The sequence below is a fragment of the Puma concolor genome, chromosome B3 (assembly GCF_028749965.1).
Source record: "Puma concolor isolate L17-30 chromosome B3, mPumCon1.1.hap2, whole genome shotgun sequence".
Classification (NCBI taxonomy): Eukaryota; Metazoa; Chordata; class Mammalia; order Carnivora; family Felidae; genus Puma; species Puma concolor.
The window spans coordinates 120,154,233-120,169,409 of NC_141672.1; the positions used below are offsets into that span (position 1 = coordinate 120,154,233).

General features: G+C 46.6%; 1 protein-coding gene across 1 annotated transcript in view; it reads right to left on the reverse strand.

Moving 5' to 3' along the window:
* The window catches only part of TMEM266 (transmembrane protein 266), a 74,177-nt gene extending 59,405 nt beyond the window's left edge, over positions 1 to 14,772 (reverse strand). The window contains exons 1-2 of the mRNA XM_025919975.2: positions 14,729 to 14,772; positions 10,501 to 10,689 (exon numbers count right to left, since the gene is read on the reverse strand). Of these exons, the coding sequence (XP_025775760.1) occupies positions 10,501 to 10,689; positions 14,729 to 14,766 (227 nt within the window). The 5' untranslated portion in view covers positions 14,767 to 14,772. The remainder of the gene's footprint in view (positions 1 to 10,500; positions 10,690 to 14,728) is intronic.
* Between the last annotated feature and the right edge of the window lie 405 nt (positions 14,773 to 15,177).

Below are 15,177 nucleotides of genomic sequence, written 5' to 3' on the forward strand. Positions count from 1 at the left end.
TAGGACTTCTCCAAAGAGACAAATATCCACTAGTGATGATAACTCCATGCCCACAGGGATACCTTTTTGCTAAATATCTGAAATGGTTTTTGGGGCTTCTTTCTCTCCCAGGGAGAACCAGAACAACAGGAAAAGCACTGTCTGGCATCCTCTTTGTTCCTGTATCCAATTCCAGGAGGCAAACCACAGCGGTGCACACAGACCCAGAAATATGAGCACATAAATCTACTTCGTGTAACAGGAACTCTCAGGTTGGAGGTGAGAGATGACCGTCTCAGCCATTTGTGGGAACTAAAGAAACTGGTTTCCATACTGGCAGCTTCAGTTCTGCAATCAGAGCTAAAGGTTAGCCCCATTGCCTTGGGGAAGAGAGGGCGGCATGCAGCTGGGGTCAAATGCAACCTGACATTTGCTTGTCCAAGAATCTCAGATTTCTTGCATCCTCTGAAAGGCCAACTCTGGGAAAGACAGCAGGGTGTGGCAGTAAGAGCTTGAGGCTGGGTGGTAGGAGCCATCACCTACCTTGGTGAGTCACAAAACCCCCCCTCTGGGGATACAAAGGCCCACACACACCATGGACTGGCTGCTCCTACCTGGGGGGACCAAGGGTGTTGTCCACATACATTTGAAGGGTTGCTACAGAGTTCAACCTGACTTATTAGGCAGTGGGGTGCTGTTGGACCAAGTGGCTATAAAGGCCCCTCCTACCTCAAGAGTCCTCAATTCTCAAAACTGGCCACAAATCTGAGACTCTCCTTTTGTCATGCTTTGCAGTAGGGATGCCTGGGTAAGCTTCCTAACCAGATGGGAACCAGTGGGCTATAGTTTTCCAATTCTCTCTCCAGCTCTTCGGTTCTGAGCTGTGGTTTGGCAAGGCAAATCCTGAGCCAACCACACTGCCCCTTCTTCTATTTGGCCAAAGTGTGGGTTCCAGGTGCTTCCACAGATGACTGAGGACCCCCCAACACCATAAATGCAGCTCACTTTCCCTGGGGAACTTGTCCTCAGGCTTAACACTGCCAATTCCAGGCAGCTCTCACGCATTGGGTAAAGGTGGTCAGAGGCACTCTGACACCACCTAGTGGTAGCCTGCAGCCGTATACCCTGCACCTGTCAGAGGCCGTGTGGATGGGCAGTTTATTTTGCTGAGAAATAATAAATCTGTGGATTTATTGCCTTCTTAACCAAAGAAAAATCTTTGAGGTTTTTGGACTACAGGAAAGAAGGTAACCTGGAAAATTTCGCCAGGAAATTTTTTTAATCTTAATTAAACCTTTATTGCTTGGCTGGGGCATCAAGAAGAACCTGCCTGGAAGCTTTAGCCTACTAAAAATATAAAGGGTCCCAGGTCACAGGGCTTGGGGTCCAGCTGGTATGCCACAGGAAGAAGTGGTGTTTCATTACAGACAAATCTTACCGACATCACAAAAATGGATTAATGAAGCTCCCTCCTTTCAAACTTTTTTCTCCTTGGGGGAAAAATGATACAAAAGACTTTGCCAGCCAAGTGAAGATACAGAACTTCTAGACTGCATTTGCAAGGTCATGGCAGGGATGAACCTGCCTTTTAGCCCTGAACTCCAAAAGGCTTTTCCTTCTTCTAAAAGGACACTAAAATTGTACTAGGTGGAGTTGCCATGTTCTGAGGCATATCTGATTTATTTTCTCTAGGATGACTTTGTGAAGGGTGTGTGGAATTTCTGAGGTGGGCCAGCCACAGATCACAGCCTTGCATTCTGGGGTCTGAGAAACCTAGTGCCTCCCTTGTGGCTTATCCTTGACCCCACAGAGGTCTGGGAGACAGCCCCTAATTCTCTCCAAACAGAACTGGCTTCCACTTCTCTTCATCCCTATCTTAACACAGCCCCATCCATTCACTCACTCATTCATTCAACTCATTCCTTCTTTCCATCAACACTGTCTCTGTTCCAGGCTCAAAGGATCTGATCCTTGCCCTGAGGGAGCACATCATCCAGCGCTGGAGGCAGACTGGTGAGCGGACGAGTAGAGTCCAGTGTCAAGAGTGTTGAGATAAAGGGAGATAAAGGGCTAGTGGTACACAGAGATGAGGCCCTACCTTGGGTGGGGTGGGGCACAGAGGAGGAGGAGGAGGTGGTCCTTGAATGAGATAGTGTAAGGAGAAATGAGAGTATTTTGGGCTGTGGTTTAGTAGGTTCCTCCCCTTCCCCTTTGCTTCCAGCTTGGTTTGCTGGCATATCTAAAATTAGTTTAGTTCTTATTTAAAGATGTTGCTATATTGGACCTGTCTCCCCACCACCCCCCCTCCCCACCTCCAGTCTGACATCTGAAAAACCATTCCTGGCACCTATTATGTTTTTTTTCCTCTGACTGAAGTTCTGACAGAAATGTGCCAATGGCATCATCTTTAAGTAATAACATCCCTTTCTGTCTACCCATCCTTCCTCCAAGCTTCTGATGTCAGGACTTTAGCCCTGACCTCTCACGTTAGACCTTTTAGAAGCCTAAAATATAAATAATTACAAAAGACTGAGTATCTTTCATTACTTTATTTTTATATTTTTGACAAAGACTATCCCATCATGTCTCATGACTCTCTCTGCACCCTCTTTCCACCAAAAAGATGGACAGCACTATCTTTCTTTGTGGCCACAGAGTCTCCTCTGTAAAACGGGGGTGAACAACTCTTGCCTTGTACTGCCTTCCTCAACACATTCTATCACCATCATCTCCCTAGGGTGGAGACTCTGGGATTCTCTGAATTTTCTCTTTTGTGGCCTCTTGTCCAGCCCAGACTCTGTAATCCAACCAGGATTTCAATGTAGTGTACCTGATTATAGAAGGTAGAACTTCCAGTCTACAGCATGAGGTAGCCTCTTGCAAACCTAGTTTCCCTCTTCCAAAAGTGGACAGTTGGTTCGCTGAGAAGCAATTCTGTGCCTCACTTCTGCATCATTGAATGGGGTTATGTCCGATGCCAAAGAATGAGAACCAGGTAAAGGAGGCTTTGGTTACATGGAAACATAAGCACTATTCACCAGGATGACAAACACAAGTCAAAACTGCATCAAGTGAAAGAATCTAGTTGACTAAGTTATAGAAGAAACAGTCTAAGAAGGCAGACATGTTCCTAGATCTTTCCCAAATGATGGTAAGAAAAGATGAAGAGGGGCACCTGGGTGGCTCAGTCAGTTGGGCGTCCGACTTTGGCTCAGGTCATGATCTCACAGTTAGTGAGTTTGAGTCCCGCATCAGGCTCTGTGCTGACAGCTCAGAGCCTGGAGCCTGTTTCAGATTCTGCGTCTCCTCTCTCTCTCTGCCCCTCCCCCGCTCACACTCTGTCTCTGTATCCCTCAAAAATAAATAAACCTTAAAAAAATTAAAAAAAAAAAAAAAAAAGAAAAGCTGAAGAAAAGATCTAATTCTGGATCAAAGGCTATGAATGGAGACTTGGCTCTCTTAATGGCTGTGGTAACTAGGGTGATTCTCCAATATCCATCCCACTTCCACCCAAGTAGGTAACAGCAATGTGTTTTGGGAAATGATACAGTTCAAGTGGTGGGTCTGACTGGCCAACACATTTTCCCATATCCTTTGTGACCCAATTCCAGCCAATGATACATGAAGAGAGAGCAGGTAAAGGTTTCTGGGAAAGTTCTTTGTTGCTCTTAAAAGGGAATAATGGGCAGTCATTGTCTCTTACCAGACATGAATGAGGAAGGCAGGCAGCCCTCTCGCAAACTGAAGGAAACCTTACAGCGTGAGAATGAAATCAACACTGTTGGCAACAGAATGGAGAGATGGAGGAATCTGGTCCTTGTTGATGCTGTTCAGACTCTGGAACTGTGCTCCAAGTTACATGGGTAATGAAAGTCCTCATTATTGAGTATGAGATGGGCTTTCCTTTGTATGCAGTTCACAGCAGCTGGCTGATAGTCACTGATCCTTTGTGAGAAGGGTGGTATAACGAAGAGATATCAAGGCAGCAGAAATTTATAGGACCCGGAGATGGCAGAACATGAGGGATGAGGGCAAAGGAACTGAGCTGCTCCCCCAGGTTATTGATGTAGTACAGCATTGTGACCAGCTCAGGTGGGGTTCAGACATGCTCAGATACCTTCTCTGTTCCCCTTCTTCCTGTCTCCTGAGTGTTTACATCTGTGGACATACATGAAGACTTTTTTTTTTTTAAGTTTATTTATTTATTTTGGGAGAGAGAGAAAGACAGCTAGCGAGCTGGAGAGGGGCAGAGACAGAGGGAGAGAGAGAATCCCAAGCAGGTTCTGCACTGTCAGCGCAGAGCCTGACAAGGGACTCAAACTCACGAACGGTGAGATCATGACCTGAGCCGAAACCAAGAGTTGGACGCTTGACTGGCTGAACCACCCAGGTGTCCCAAGGTTTGTGTTTTATCACTACTGAAGGATGAGGCACTGGTCAGGGCGGGAAGAGAAAGATTGATGACACAGTGGCAGGATGTGCCAGTGCAGCCCTTTGCACTGGATTGGATACTTGGTGGTAAAGAAGCAAAGGTCAGAAGCACATGGGACCAGAGCTGTGGCCACAAGCAGAGCCACTTCTGGGTTCACTGATAGTAGAGTACAGTCTGGGGGTGGGTGGGAGGGTGGCTTTTCTTCCTCACCTGGCATGGAGCGCACACTGCATGGGTACCCTGTGGCCTTGTGGTTTCTGAAGTCCCTGAACTGGGCACAAGCATTTCCATAATGGATACTGTTGATGGCAGTAGGTTCGTAGGCAGTGGACATGGATGAGAGGAAGCCAGGGGAGGTGGAAGGACACAAATTCCAGTGGTGACCACACACCTGACTGACTAGCTGCATGGAGCTTTGGTGTCTTGGAAACCACTGGCTCCAGGTGAGGCAGCAAGGAGGCTCAGAGTCTCTCTAAATGAGCCAAAATGCACATGTAGCTCATTCCGGTGGTAATGGGTTGCGGAGGCCAGGCATGGATTGGAGCCATAGAAAATACATTTTGGGAAAAGACAGTTCAGTTTCAGGCTGAACTGGTTGTGGTTCCTCAGGCTGGACACGAGTGCTCTTAATGAAAGGGCTATTTTTAGCAATGACTTGTATGGGGACAAGTTTGTGACCAACTCAGAAGAATAGATTATTCCACAGATACTTGTTAGGATTCTGAGGTGTGTTTAGGATCCCTGTGAAGACATCCAGGAAGCAGTTGGATATAAGCCAGTAGTTTGAGAGAGAGAGATCTACACTAGAGACATGGCTTTGAAAGTATAAGTTGAGGGGTGCCTGGGTGGCTCAGTCAGCTGAGCGTCCGACTTCAGCTCAGGTCATGATCTCATGGTTTGTGAGTTGGAGTCCTGCATCAGGTTCTGTGCTGACAGCTCAAAGCCTGGAGCCTGCTTTGGATTCTGTGTCTCCCTCTCTTTCTGCTCCTCCCCCACTCACTCTCTGTCTCTCTCTCTTTCAAAAGTAAATAAACATTAAAAAAAAAAAAAGTACAAGTTGAAAAATATTAAGTTATGGGACTGTATGGAAGTATCCAGTGTGTAGAATTAGTAGAGAGAGAATGACCAAAGACAGAAAATGAAGAGCTCCAACACTGAGGAACCAAGCAGAGAAAAAACAATTTTTAAAAGGCTTAGAAGGAAGAGCCAGAGGGACAGGAAGAAAATCAGGAGCTGGCACAGCAGCTGACACAGGGAGGCTGTGATTCAAGAGGGAGGGGTGGCTGACAACTTCAAGTGCTGGGCAGAAGATAGCATAAGGATCCCAGCAAAACATAGGCCGTCGATGACCCTGAGGAGAATAGTTGTCACAGCACAGATGAGGCTGAAGCTGGATTGAAGTAGTCTCAGGAATGACTGGGAGGGGAAAGGGGACACGGCAAGTGCAGATGAGGCTTTCAAGAAGTCTGGCCACAAAGAGGAAGAGAGAGAGGGTGGCAGCTAACAGGAGACGAGCAGTCAAGGGAGAATGTGAGAGACCCATGTGCATGCCGAGTCAGAGTGAGGATGCAACTGATGGAACCACATTCAGGACAAGGTGGGAGGGGAAGGGAATCAGAGCTCAGAGATGAGACAGGCCCCAGAAGGAGCGGGGAGGACTGAGGGGGTGGGGTGCAGCCCCACTGGAACTGTTTCTACTTTCATAGCAGGAGCAGAGGAGGTCATCTGCTGGGGGCAACAGGGAATTTGAGGAAAATGGAAACAATCTGAAATAACCACTGGGGACCAGGAGTGGCAGCTAGCCAGGACCACAGAGGAACACTGTAGGGCAGAACCAAGAAAGAGAGACTAGAGACATTGAGTCTGAGGAGGTGCTATTATGGATCGAATGTCTGTGTCCCCCCCAAATTTTATGTTGAAGTCCTAACCCCTCAATGTGATGGGATTTGAAGGTGGGGCCTCTGGGAGGTGCTTAGGCAAGGTCAGGGTGGGAATAATGCCCTTATAAGAAAAGGAAGAGACCAGAGCTCACACTTTCCCTTTCCTCACATATAATGAGGAAAGGCCATATAAGGACAGAGAAAGAAGGTGGCCATCTACAACCCAAAGAGTCCTCGCCGGCCCTGTTGGCACCTTGGTCAAAGACTTCTATCTCCCAGAACTGTGAGAAAATAACATTTCTAACGTTTAAGCCACCCAGTCTAAGGTCTTTTGTTATGGTAGCCTTAGCTGACTAAGGTGCCGATCTGGACAGACGTCTCATTTTCCTCCCTGAACCGTCAGCAGCCTGGGTGTAGAAATGAAGAGAGTAGACAGTGGGTAGCTGTGTAGTCTGGGCTCTGCTACGTAAGGACAAAGGGCTCTTAGGAAAGTCAGGGAGCTTGATGGAGATGGGGCTTTTCCCCACTGACTGTCTCCTGTACAGTCCCTGCTCCTTCTTCACAGGGCTTTCCTGGGCAAAAGGGAAAGTGGACTTAAAAGCACCCCAACAAGTTAAAGGTATCTGAGAGTGTAGCCTCGCAAGGCACGTTAACCACAGTCACAACTGTGATGTTATAAAGGGATAGGTGACAAACAGAAGCCCAATACTGCGAGCCTGAGTCAGGAGCCAAGAGATGAAGCTCTATTTCAGACTCTGTTGCTGTGTGACCGTGGGCTACACACAGGCGTCCCAGGGCGTCCAGGGAGTACTGGACTCTGGAATATTAGAATATTTAGAATAGATGCTTTCTAAGGTCTTTTTCAGCTCTAACATTTTCAGGTTCTGGGTAATATAAAAGCATTGAAATATTGCTAAGTTCAAAAGAAGTGAATGGTGGGGCAGCTGGGTCACTAGGCACTTTCCTGCTGGGGTCCCTGAGATCTCTTCATTTCCTACAGACAAGATTCACATCTCTATATAGCACTGCCTGTAGCAGTGTTAAGAAAGAGACAACAAGTACAAAATGGAGTCACCTTTGCTAAGCCCCACATCAGCAAACTGAAACTTAATACTTAGCCTAATTGTAGCTTCAGCCTCTCCCAGGAATGTAACCTTTAACCAGTCAACCTGGAATTACCTGCACCGGTAATCTTCCTGACAGACACCCGCCTCGAGCCACCCCCCCCCCCCCATCCCCTGAAGGAAGGTGGCCTTGCCCGAAACAATCCACTCTTTCCTAGAATAACTTCCTTGCCCTGACTCCTGCCTATACAAGCCTTTCATTTTACACAGCTCCTCAGACCTCCTTTCTGTCTGCTAGATGGGGATGGCACTTGATTTGTGAATTGCTGAATAAAGCCACTTAGATCTTCAAATTTACTCAGCTGAATTTTGTTTTTTTTTAACCGTAGAAAGAGGTGTTTTTGATGAGACTTATGTCAAACCTTTTTGAAGGCTGACCTGAACTGTAGGTAGTGTTATTCTGCAGCATTTCAGAAAAGGCCAGGTTGGAAATTTTGGGGAAACCCCAGGAAACGCAGCAAGAGCCAAGAAGCCTTGTGAAGAGAGGCCTGTCCCCTCTGCAGTATGCTTTTGTTTCTCTTCCTCTTCCTCTGGCTTCTGCTCTGTGCCTGCTCTTCCTTCCTCTGGGAAGCCCTCTGGCTGCCAATGGAGCGCCTCACTGAGAGCTCCAGCAGCTAGGCAAATCCCTCCCAAGCCGCTTCCTATTTACCCAACAGGAGCGGCTTTCCAGGGCACACCTGGAGGCTCAAATCAAATCAAGAGCCTCCCTGCCTTGCGGGCACTTCATTTGTATTCTCCCTAATCAGAAGAAACCCTGCAGAGGCCTAGTTCAGGAGCCAGTGGAATGAGAAAGCAGAACTCCTGCCCTCTCTGGTGCATGGGAGGGAGTGGCACACGCCATGTACAGTGTGCCCATAGGCTGCATGTGTGGAAATTGCCCTGAACCTGAATCCTTGGAGGCTTTCCCGGTTCTTTCCCCACCTTCTGACTGTAAACTTGAAAAAAAGGGCCTAACACTGGCTCCGGCTGGGTGAGAAAGGAGTCCCTGGTGATAAAGGAGCAGAAGGCAAACAAGCAAGGCCCACCCCCACCCCCAGATGGGATATGTGTGACATTCCTCAGGTACTCCTGGCTGCCCAAGAACAAAGGAAAGGAAAGAAAACAAATGGTTAGCTGATAAGAGATCACAGTCATACAGTACCTGGGTCTCCATCGGTTTACAAATGTCTTAGTAAATTACAAGAAAAAGGCAATCTTATCTATAGCCTAATCTCCAGAAACCTACAGACTCAGTTTCCTGGAGCCCCTAATATCACCCTCCCCTCCACAGTGATGTGGGGAACAAAGTCAAGAAGGAAATGGCAGGTGAAATTAAATTTCCTTATAACCTGCAGCCCATTGACAAATACTTGAGGCAAATACAGAGTATAACATTTCTCTAGGAACCCCCTTCCCTCCTAATGTTAATGCCTTACTAGGGGGAAAACAACCTTAGCTTGACAACAGCAAAGCCCCTGGCATCTTACGAGTCTTCTTTAGCATATCAAAGTACTTCTGGAGGCCTCCCTTTTGTCTTTACCTCCCCCAGCTCCATAGTATATAACCAGTCTCTCCTGAGGACCCAGAGCAGCTCTTTCTGCCTCCTGGTCCTGTCCCACTGCTTTAATAAAATCACCTTTTTGCACCAAAGACATCTTCAAGAATTCTTTCTTGGCTGTCAGCTCCAAACCCCCACCAGCATTCCAAAACCTCACCATTGGGAAAGACTGGAACCTGTTATCAGGCTGCACTCCTACTTTTGGCCACCAGACTGCAGTGATAATGCATGATGACCAGGGAAGGATCTAGTTTACAGGCCCCAGTGAAAATGCATGGCTCTTTGTTCAATAACTATTAATTTCAAGGCTGCAGCAGTAAAACATTAAACTAAAGATAGGGCCTTTGCAACTGCACAGGTCACATGAGAATGAGGCTGGCCCTGGCTGGGGCTCGCGGACCTGGAGATCCAGGAGAAGCCAGCCCTGCCATCAGACGGGTGCTGATAGTGCTCAGGATTAGTCTGTCACCACTGATAGGCATCCCTTGGCCATCTCCCACCTGCTTGCCTGTCCTTTTCCCCCAGTGTCCTGCTGACTCTATCCACAATACTTAGAGAAAATTATATTTTCAGAGAAAGCCACTAGGGTACAGTTTTTGAAAAAGGTGCATGGTTTCACAATTGTTAGGAAATTTCTCTCGGGAAGTGGGAGAGCCTCTCTGTGAAACAAGCACAGAAAATCCAAGGTCTGCAAATTTAACTTTAGCTAAGCCCTCTCACTTACTTCTAAAATAACCCAGCAACCTTTCATTTTTATATTCAAAGCAGCCAGCATGTTCCAAAATATGTACAGACACCTGAGAAAGAAGAGTGGCCCAGAAGTGGCTCCCAAGGTCCTGGTCGATGTTTAAAATCCTGTATCTGAGAACAACAGGGTGGGGCTGGGAAAAGTCTGACCTGCCCTGAGACCCCAGGACCTGTTGTTCCTACCCTTCAGGTTCCCCCAGGTAAAAGGAAAAGTTAATTGGGGAACAAAGGCATTCAATCTGCTTTGAATCTAACCACTCCTTTGAATCAAGGACTAGCATATCCTCCAAGTCCTCCCAGAAAAGGGAGCAGGAAAGTCCACAAAGTTCCTAGCTAAATGGTGCTACATTCCCTTACACACTCATATGTTACTGCATGCAGAATGCTTTCTTCCCAGCCTCTTCCCTGGTGAGAGTTGGCTGATAGAGGAGAGCAAGTCCAAGTCCACCCACTATGGGCTCTGTGACCTTGGGCCAGTCCCTAATCCTTATGGGTCTCCTGATTCCCAAGTGTACAGAGAGGAGGTTGGATGGGCCACTAAGGAGCAATTCAGTCCTGAAACAATTTTATGAATGTCTGAGTCCCAAGTAAATGTCATATTAGAGGTTGTCTAGCAGCAACAGATATTTTCTGTGCCTAAAACATTTTTCTGTGGAAGCAATGCCTGAGGAGAAAAAGAGCTCGGGTGGCAGATGTGAACCTGGGGTCTCTAATCTCTGTGCTGCTTCATTGGAGGTACCCATGGATTATGGGGGTTATGCAAAACAGACTTCTTAGCTACTCAACAGCCCCAGCACCTACCCTTCTCTTTGGTAATCTTCGTCCAGATTTGACAGGAGCTGAGAGCCCGCCGCGGAGAGGTCGACTGCAGCCAGGGGCAGATCACGATAGGCAAAGTTCACCAGCTGCACGGGAGCAATGCTCTTGGTTTCTTCGTCTACTTGTTGGGAGATGATCTCAACTTCAGAAATTCCTCCTTCTATGGCAGGCCTGAGTTGGGGAGAAGGGCGACAGTCAACCCTTAAGAACAAAATAATTTTTCTACTCTCCAAGGAAAGGAGGAGGAAATGCATCAGAATGTATGCTGTGCTGGTGGAGAGTGGGGAAGCTTGAGGTCACCATTCTTACACACTGGCCACCTAAGGGACTGGACTGAAGCCCCATTCTCCTCTACCAGTTGGGGAACAGTGGAAGAATGGAAAGAGGAATTGCTCAGATCTAAAAATATGAGCTATGGAGGCAGGAGCCTTATCAATGGGGCTAAAGACCCAGATGGAAATTCTGCCAACCAGAAAAACCAGGGCTTAGACCTTTAGGATTTTTGGTCCCTAGAGTTTATATTGGAGTAATATATTCTTGTAAACTGTCTCCTGGGTTTCTGTGTACAAGTCCTTTGAAATGTTTCTACCATCTATACCACAATAGAGAAGAGAGGTTTCTGTTCATGACTGGATGTACTGCTGGTGGTCGTGGAGCCCACCTGGAGAGACAGAGTGAGCCTTGGACAGCGAGGACAGCAGGAACCAGCTGTCACTGGGTGCCACTCCCTTCTTACTTGAACTGGTCCTACTACTCTCTCCTTTTAAGGTTGAGAGTAGGAAATGGAGGCCACTTGATCAAACATCTGTGGAGTTATCGGTCTCCTATGTCATTGTCAGGCTAGGGCACTGCAAATAACTGAACTCTGGCATTACAGGGCTTCTCATCCAGGGGCAGTATCCCCTCCCAACCTACCAGGGGATTTCTGGCAATTTGTGGAAATTTTGGCTGCCACACTGACCACAGGAGGTCACTATTGACCTAAGTAGGAGTGGACATTACACATCCTCTGCCCAAACACCAAGAGACACCCTGTGGAGAGATGCTGGGCTGGATCATTTTGCTTTAACTTCCTGGGGTGCCATCTTTGCTCCCCCAACACACTCCTGACCCCATCTTATCCTGTAGAATCTGAGGGGCTGGGTCTTATGCCTCAGGCCAAACAATGAAGGTCAGAAAGAAAAATGGTGTGGATGGAGAGGAATAAAAATTAAATATTTGGGGAAACACTGAGAGGTCAGTTTGAATACTGAAGTGGCAGCCAGTCTTGGCAGCTGTGTCTGGGCTCTGGTGCCCCATCTCTAATGCTGACTTCCATTGGACTTCTCTACAGCCTCAGTTTCTCCAACTGAAACACACAGGTGAAACAGAGGCTCCTTAAGGGTCATTCTTTCTTATGCTACAGTCTGATATGGATTTGAAATATGGGGCACCAAGTGGCGGGAGGAGCTCTGCAGGGACAAGTTCCTACATTCGGGTGGGGGACTCTAAATTCTAGACTTTTCTTTTCCAACCATCACTGAAATCTAACCAGTAATACACAGTGGCAGTTATCCAGGAAGTTTAGAGCTGAATTTGCCTATTGCTCATTTGATTGAATCATCCAGATAATTGAGGAAATAGTGGGATTTTTATTTGAATGCCCCAGGTTGGCAGCCTAAACTACCTGGATTCACCAAGTAATTTCCAATGCCCCAATTCTCTTTGGTAGGCATTATTTAAACCTTTGCTTTTTGCTACCTGTCAAGCACAGATAATAGTACTCATCATTGTATGACATTTACAAAATGACTCAAGATCTTTAGACAGAACAGTCATAGGATAGGAGGCTTCTGTGTTTCTCAACAACTGAAATACAAGTGGTGGGTGTTCAGTGGGGGAATCCTGGCTCCTCCAGGTATTTCCAAAAAAGTAGATGCTGAGTTGGGGTGCCTGGGTGGCTCAGTCAGTTAAGCGTCTGACTTTGGCTCAGGTCATGATCGCACAGCTTGTGAGTTTGAGCCCCACATTGGGCTCTGTGCTGACAGCTTGGAGCCTGGAGCCTGCTTCAGATTCTGTCTCCCTATCTCTCTCTGCCCCTCCCCACTCACACTCTCAAAAAATAAACATTAAAAAAATTTTTTTGAAAAGTAGATGCTGGGGGCGCCTGGGTGGCGCAGTCGGTTAAGCGTCCGACTTCAGCCAGGTCACGATCTCGCGCTCCGTGAGTTCGAGCCCCGCGTCGGGCTCTGGGCTGACAGCTCAGAGCCTGGAGCCTGTTTCGGATTCTGTGTCTCCCTCTCTCTCTGCCCCTCCCCAGTTCATGCTCTGTCTCTCTCTGTCCCAAAAATAAATAAATGTTGAAAAAAAAAATTTAAAAAAAAAAAGAAAAGTAGATGCTGGGTTGAATTTTTTGTTTTCTCTTGGACTACTCAAGGAAACTACGGGTGGCTTAACTGAACAGACAGAACTTTTTGATTAATGGGATGTTCATTGAGGGCTGGGGTGAGTTTCTGAGACTAACAGGATGTGGCTCTGAGAAGCAGGGAACAGGGTACTACTGCCTTTCTTGTTCTCTGTTACCCTCCTGCCAGTGGCCATAGCAGCCAGCACCATCTCTGGTCATGTGGTCATCTCAACAGGAGGAAACAAGGCCTCCCTTGGTAGGACTGAGGGTCCCACAGTTCATAGCCTGGGTATTGATACAAACCTCTGGTCCTGGATATGAAGAACAGCATGATGGACAATATGTATTAATGGCCCCATTCTTCACCCCTCCCTTTGCCATGTGACTCCATAGAACTACTCCCATCAGAAAGAAGAGTGTGTTTTTCCACCCTTGATTCTGGTTTTTTTTTTTTTAATTTTTAAAAATACTTATTTATTTTTGAGAGGGAGCTGGAGCAGGGAGAGAGAGAGGGAGACAGAGAATTCAAAGCAGGCTCTACAATGTCATCGTAGAGCCCGACACAGAGCTTGAACCCATGAACTGTGAGATCATGACCTGAGCCAAAATCAACAGACACTCAACTGATTGAGCCACCCAGGTGCCCCATGGGTTCAGTTTTATGATTTGTTTTGGTCAAAGGGATGTCATGTTAGCAGACATGACACAAGCAGAGGCATGAAAAGACACTTGAATTTCTGCTTGTGATTTTGTGTATCTGATATTGCCATTAGAAGGTGACCAGTCTAGCCTAGGGGAGGCTGAAAGGTACCTTGAGCAGAATCCAGTTTCACCTAGATCAGCTGATAGAAGTCAAGCCCCATAACTGAGAGTGATCCCAGATTGGTGGAACTATCTAGCTGGCTACCCCAAACATAAAGGGATAAATACATATTGCTGTATTCTATTCAGGTACCATGGTTGGTTGGTACACAGCATTACTGTGGCAATAGATAATGGGTTCCTGCTCCAGATGACAGCAGCCAGTCCCATAAACAGGCAGGCTGGGGCAGTGTGGTGTAACAGAAAGATTGCTGTTCTCATCTTGGTATTTTTGCCAACGTGTTGCAGGACACAAATGATTGACCACTTTGCTGGTATTTGGTAAGACTAGGTGGTGGTCAATGTGGCGTCTTAGATTTTGGGAACTGAAAGCACTTCTCCCTTACAAGTTCTGCCCTTGGTTTCATAAAGCCTGCTTTTAGAAACCCTCTCACGATTTCTAAATTTCCTTGCCAATTCTCATTTTGTTAATTCACCTTAAGTACTTCCTAATCTTGTCTTGAGGTTTGCTTTTGAAGTTTTCCTCATTTTCTGAGGCCTCCTACTAGAGGAAGTGTGTTTAGTGGTTGTCTGAATCAGAAGATCCTGTCTTATGGAAAATTCATAGCAACAGTTTTGGACTGCAGAATTCCTCTGCTTTTTTTTTTTTTTTTTTAAGAGAAAGAGGGGCAGGAGTAGAGGGAGAAAGAGAATCTTAAGCAGGCTTCACGCTCAGTGTAGAGCCCGATGCAGGGATCGATCTTATGACCACAAGCCCAAACCAAGAGTCATACTCTTAACCGACCAAGCCACCCAGGTGCCCCATCCTTTGCTTTTTCAAACCAAAAACTGAGATGACATTAGTGGGGCAACTCAGAGAAAAAGCTTAAATGTGAGGTTCAAGGACAAAGTCACCTGGAACGCCTCCATCTACATAGGGCTGAGGAAGAAACTGTTGGTTGCACCCATGATTCTGAATTACCAACTCAGCATCCACAGAGAGGAGATCCTGGTGTTACTTACTGTGGATTGGTCATGTTGAAAGATGCAACCAGAGCCATGGGTTTTCTTGGTGTCTACTGTGGCTCAGCTGTCTTGAAGCTTGTTGTCAGCATTTCTAAGCGTGAGTTCTTACAAGATATACAAAATGGTACCTTGAAAACAAATAATTGAATGGTAGGAATTTATCACACTCAGATGTCAAACCAAAGTCCTCCTAAGCTCATCTAAAAATGGAAGTCCTTAGAACTTTGTTCCATACAGCACTTTTCTTCAAAGTTATGTTTGAACACAGTACATGTTGAAAAGATTCTTACAATTACCCTATGGTAGAATAGGCAGAATTATTTTTCAGAGATGAATAAATAAGTCAAGAATGACAAAATGACTTTTCTGTGTCACACACAGATGATGGAAGAGCTAGATTGGACCCAGTTTTTCTGACTTTTCATCTATAGCTCTTTCCACCAAAT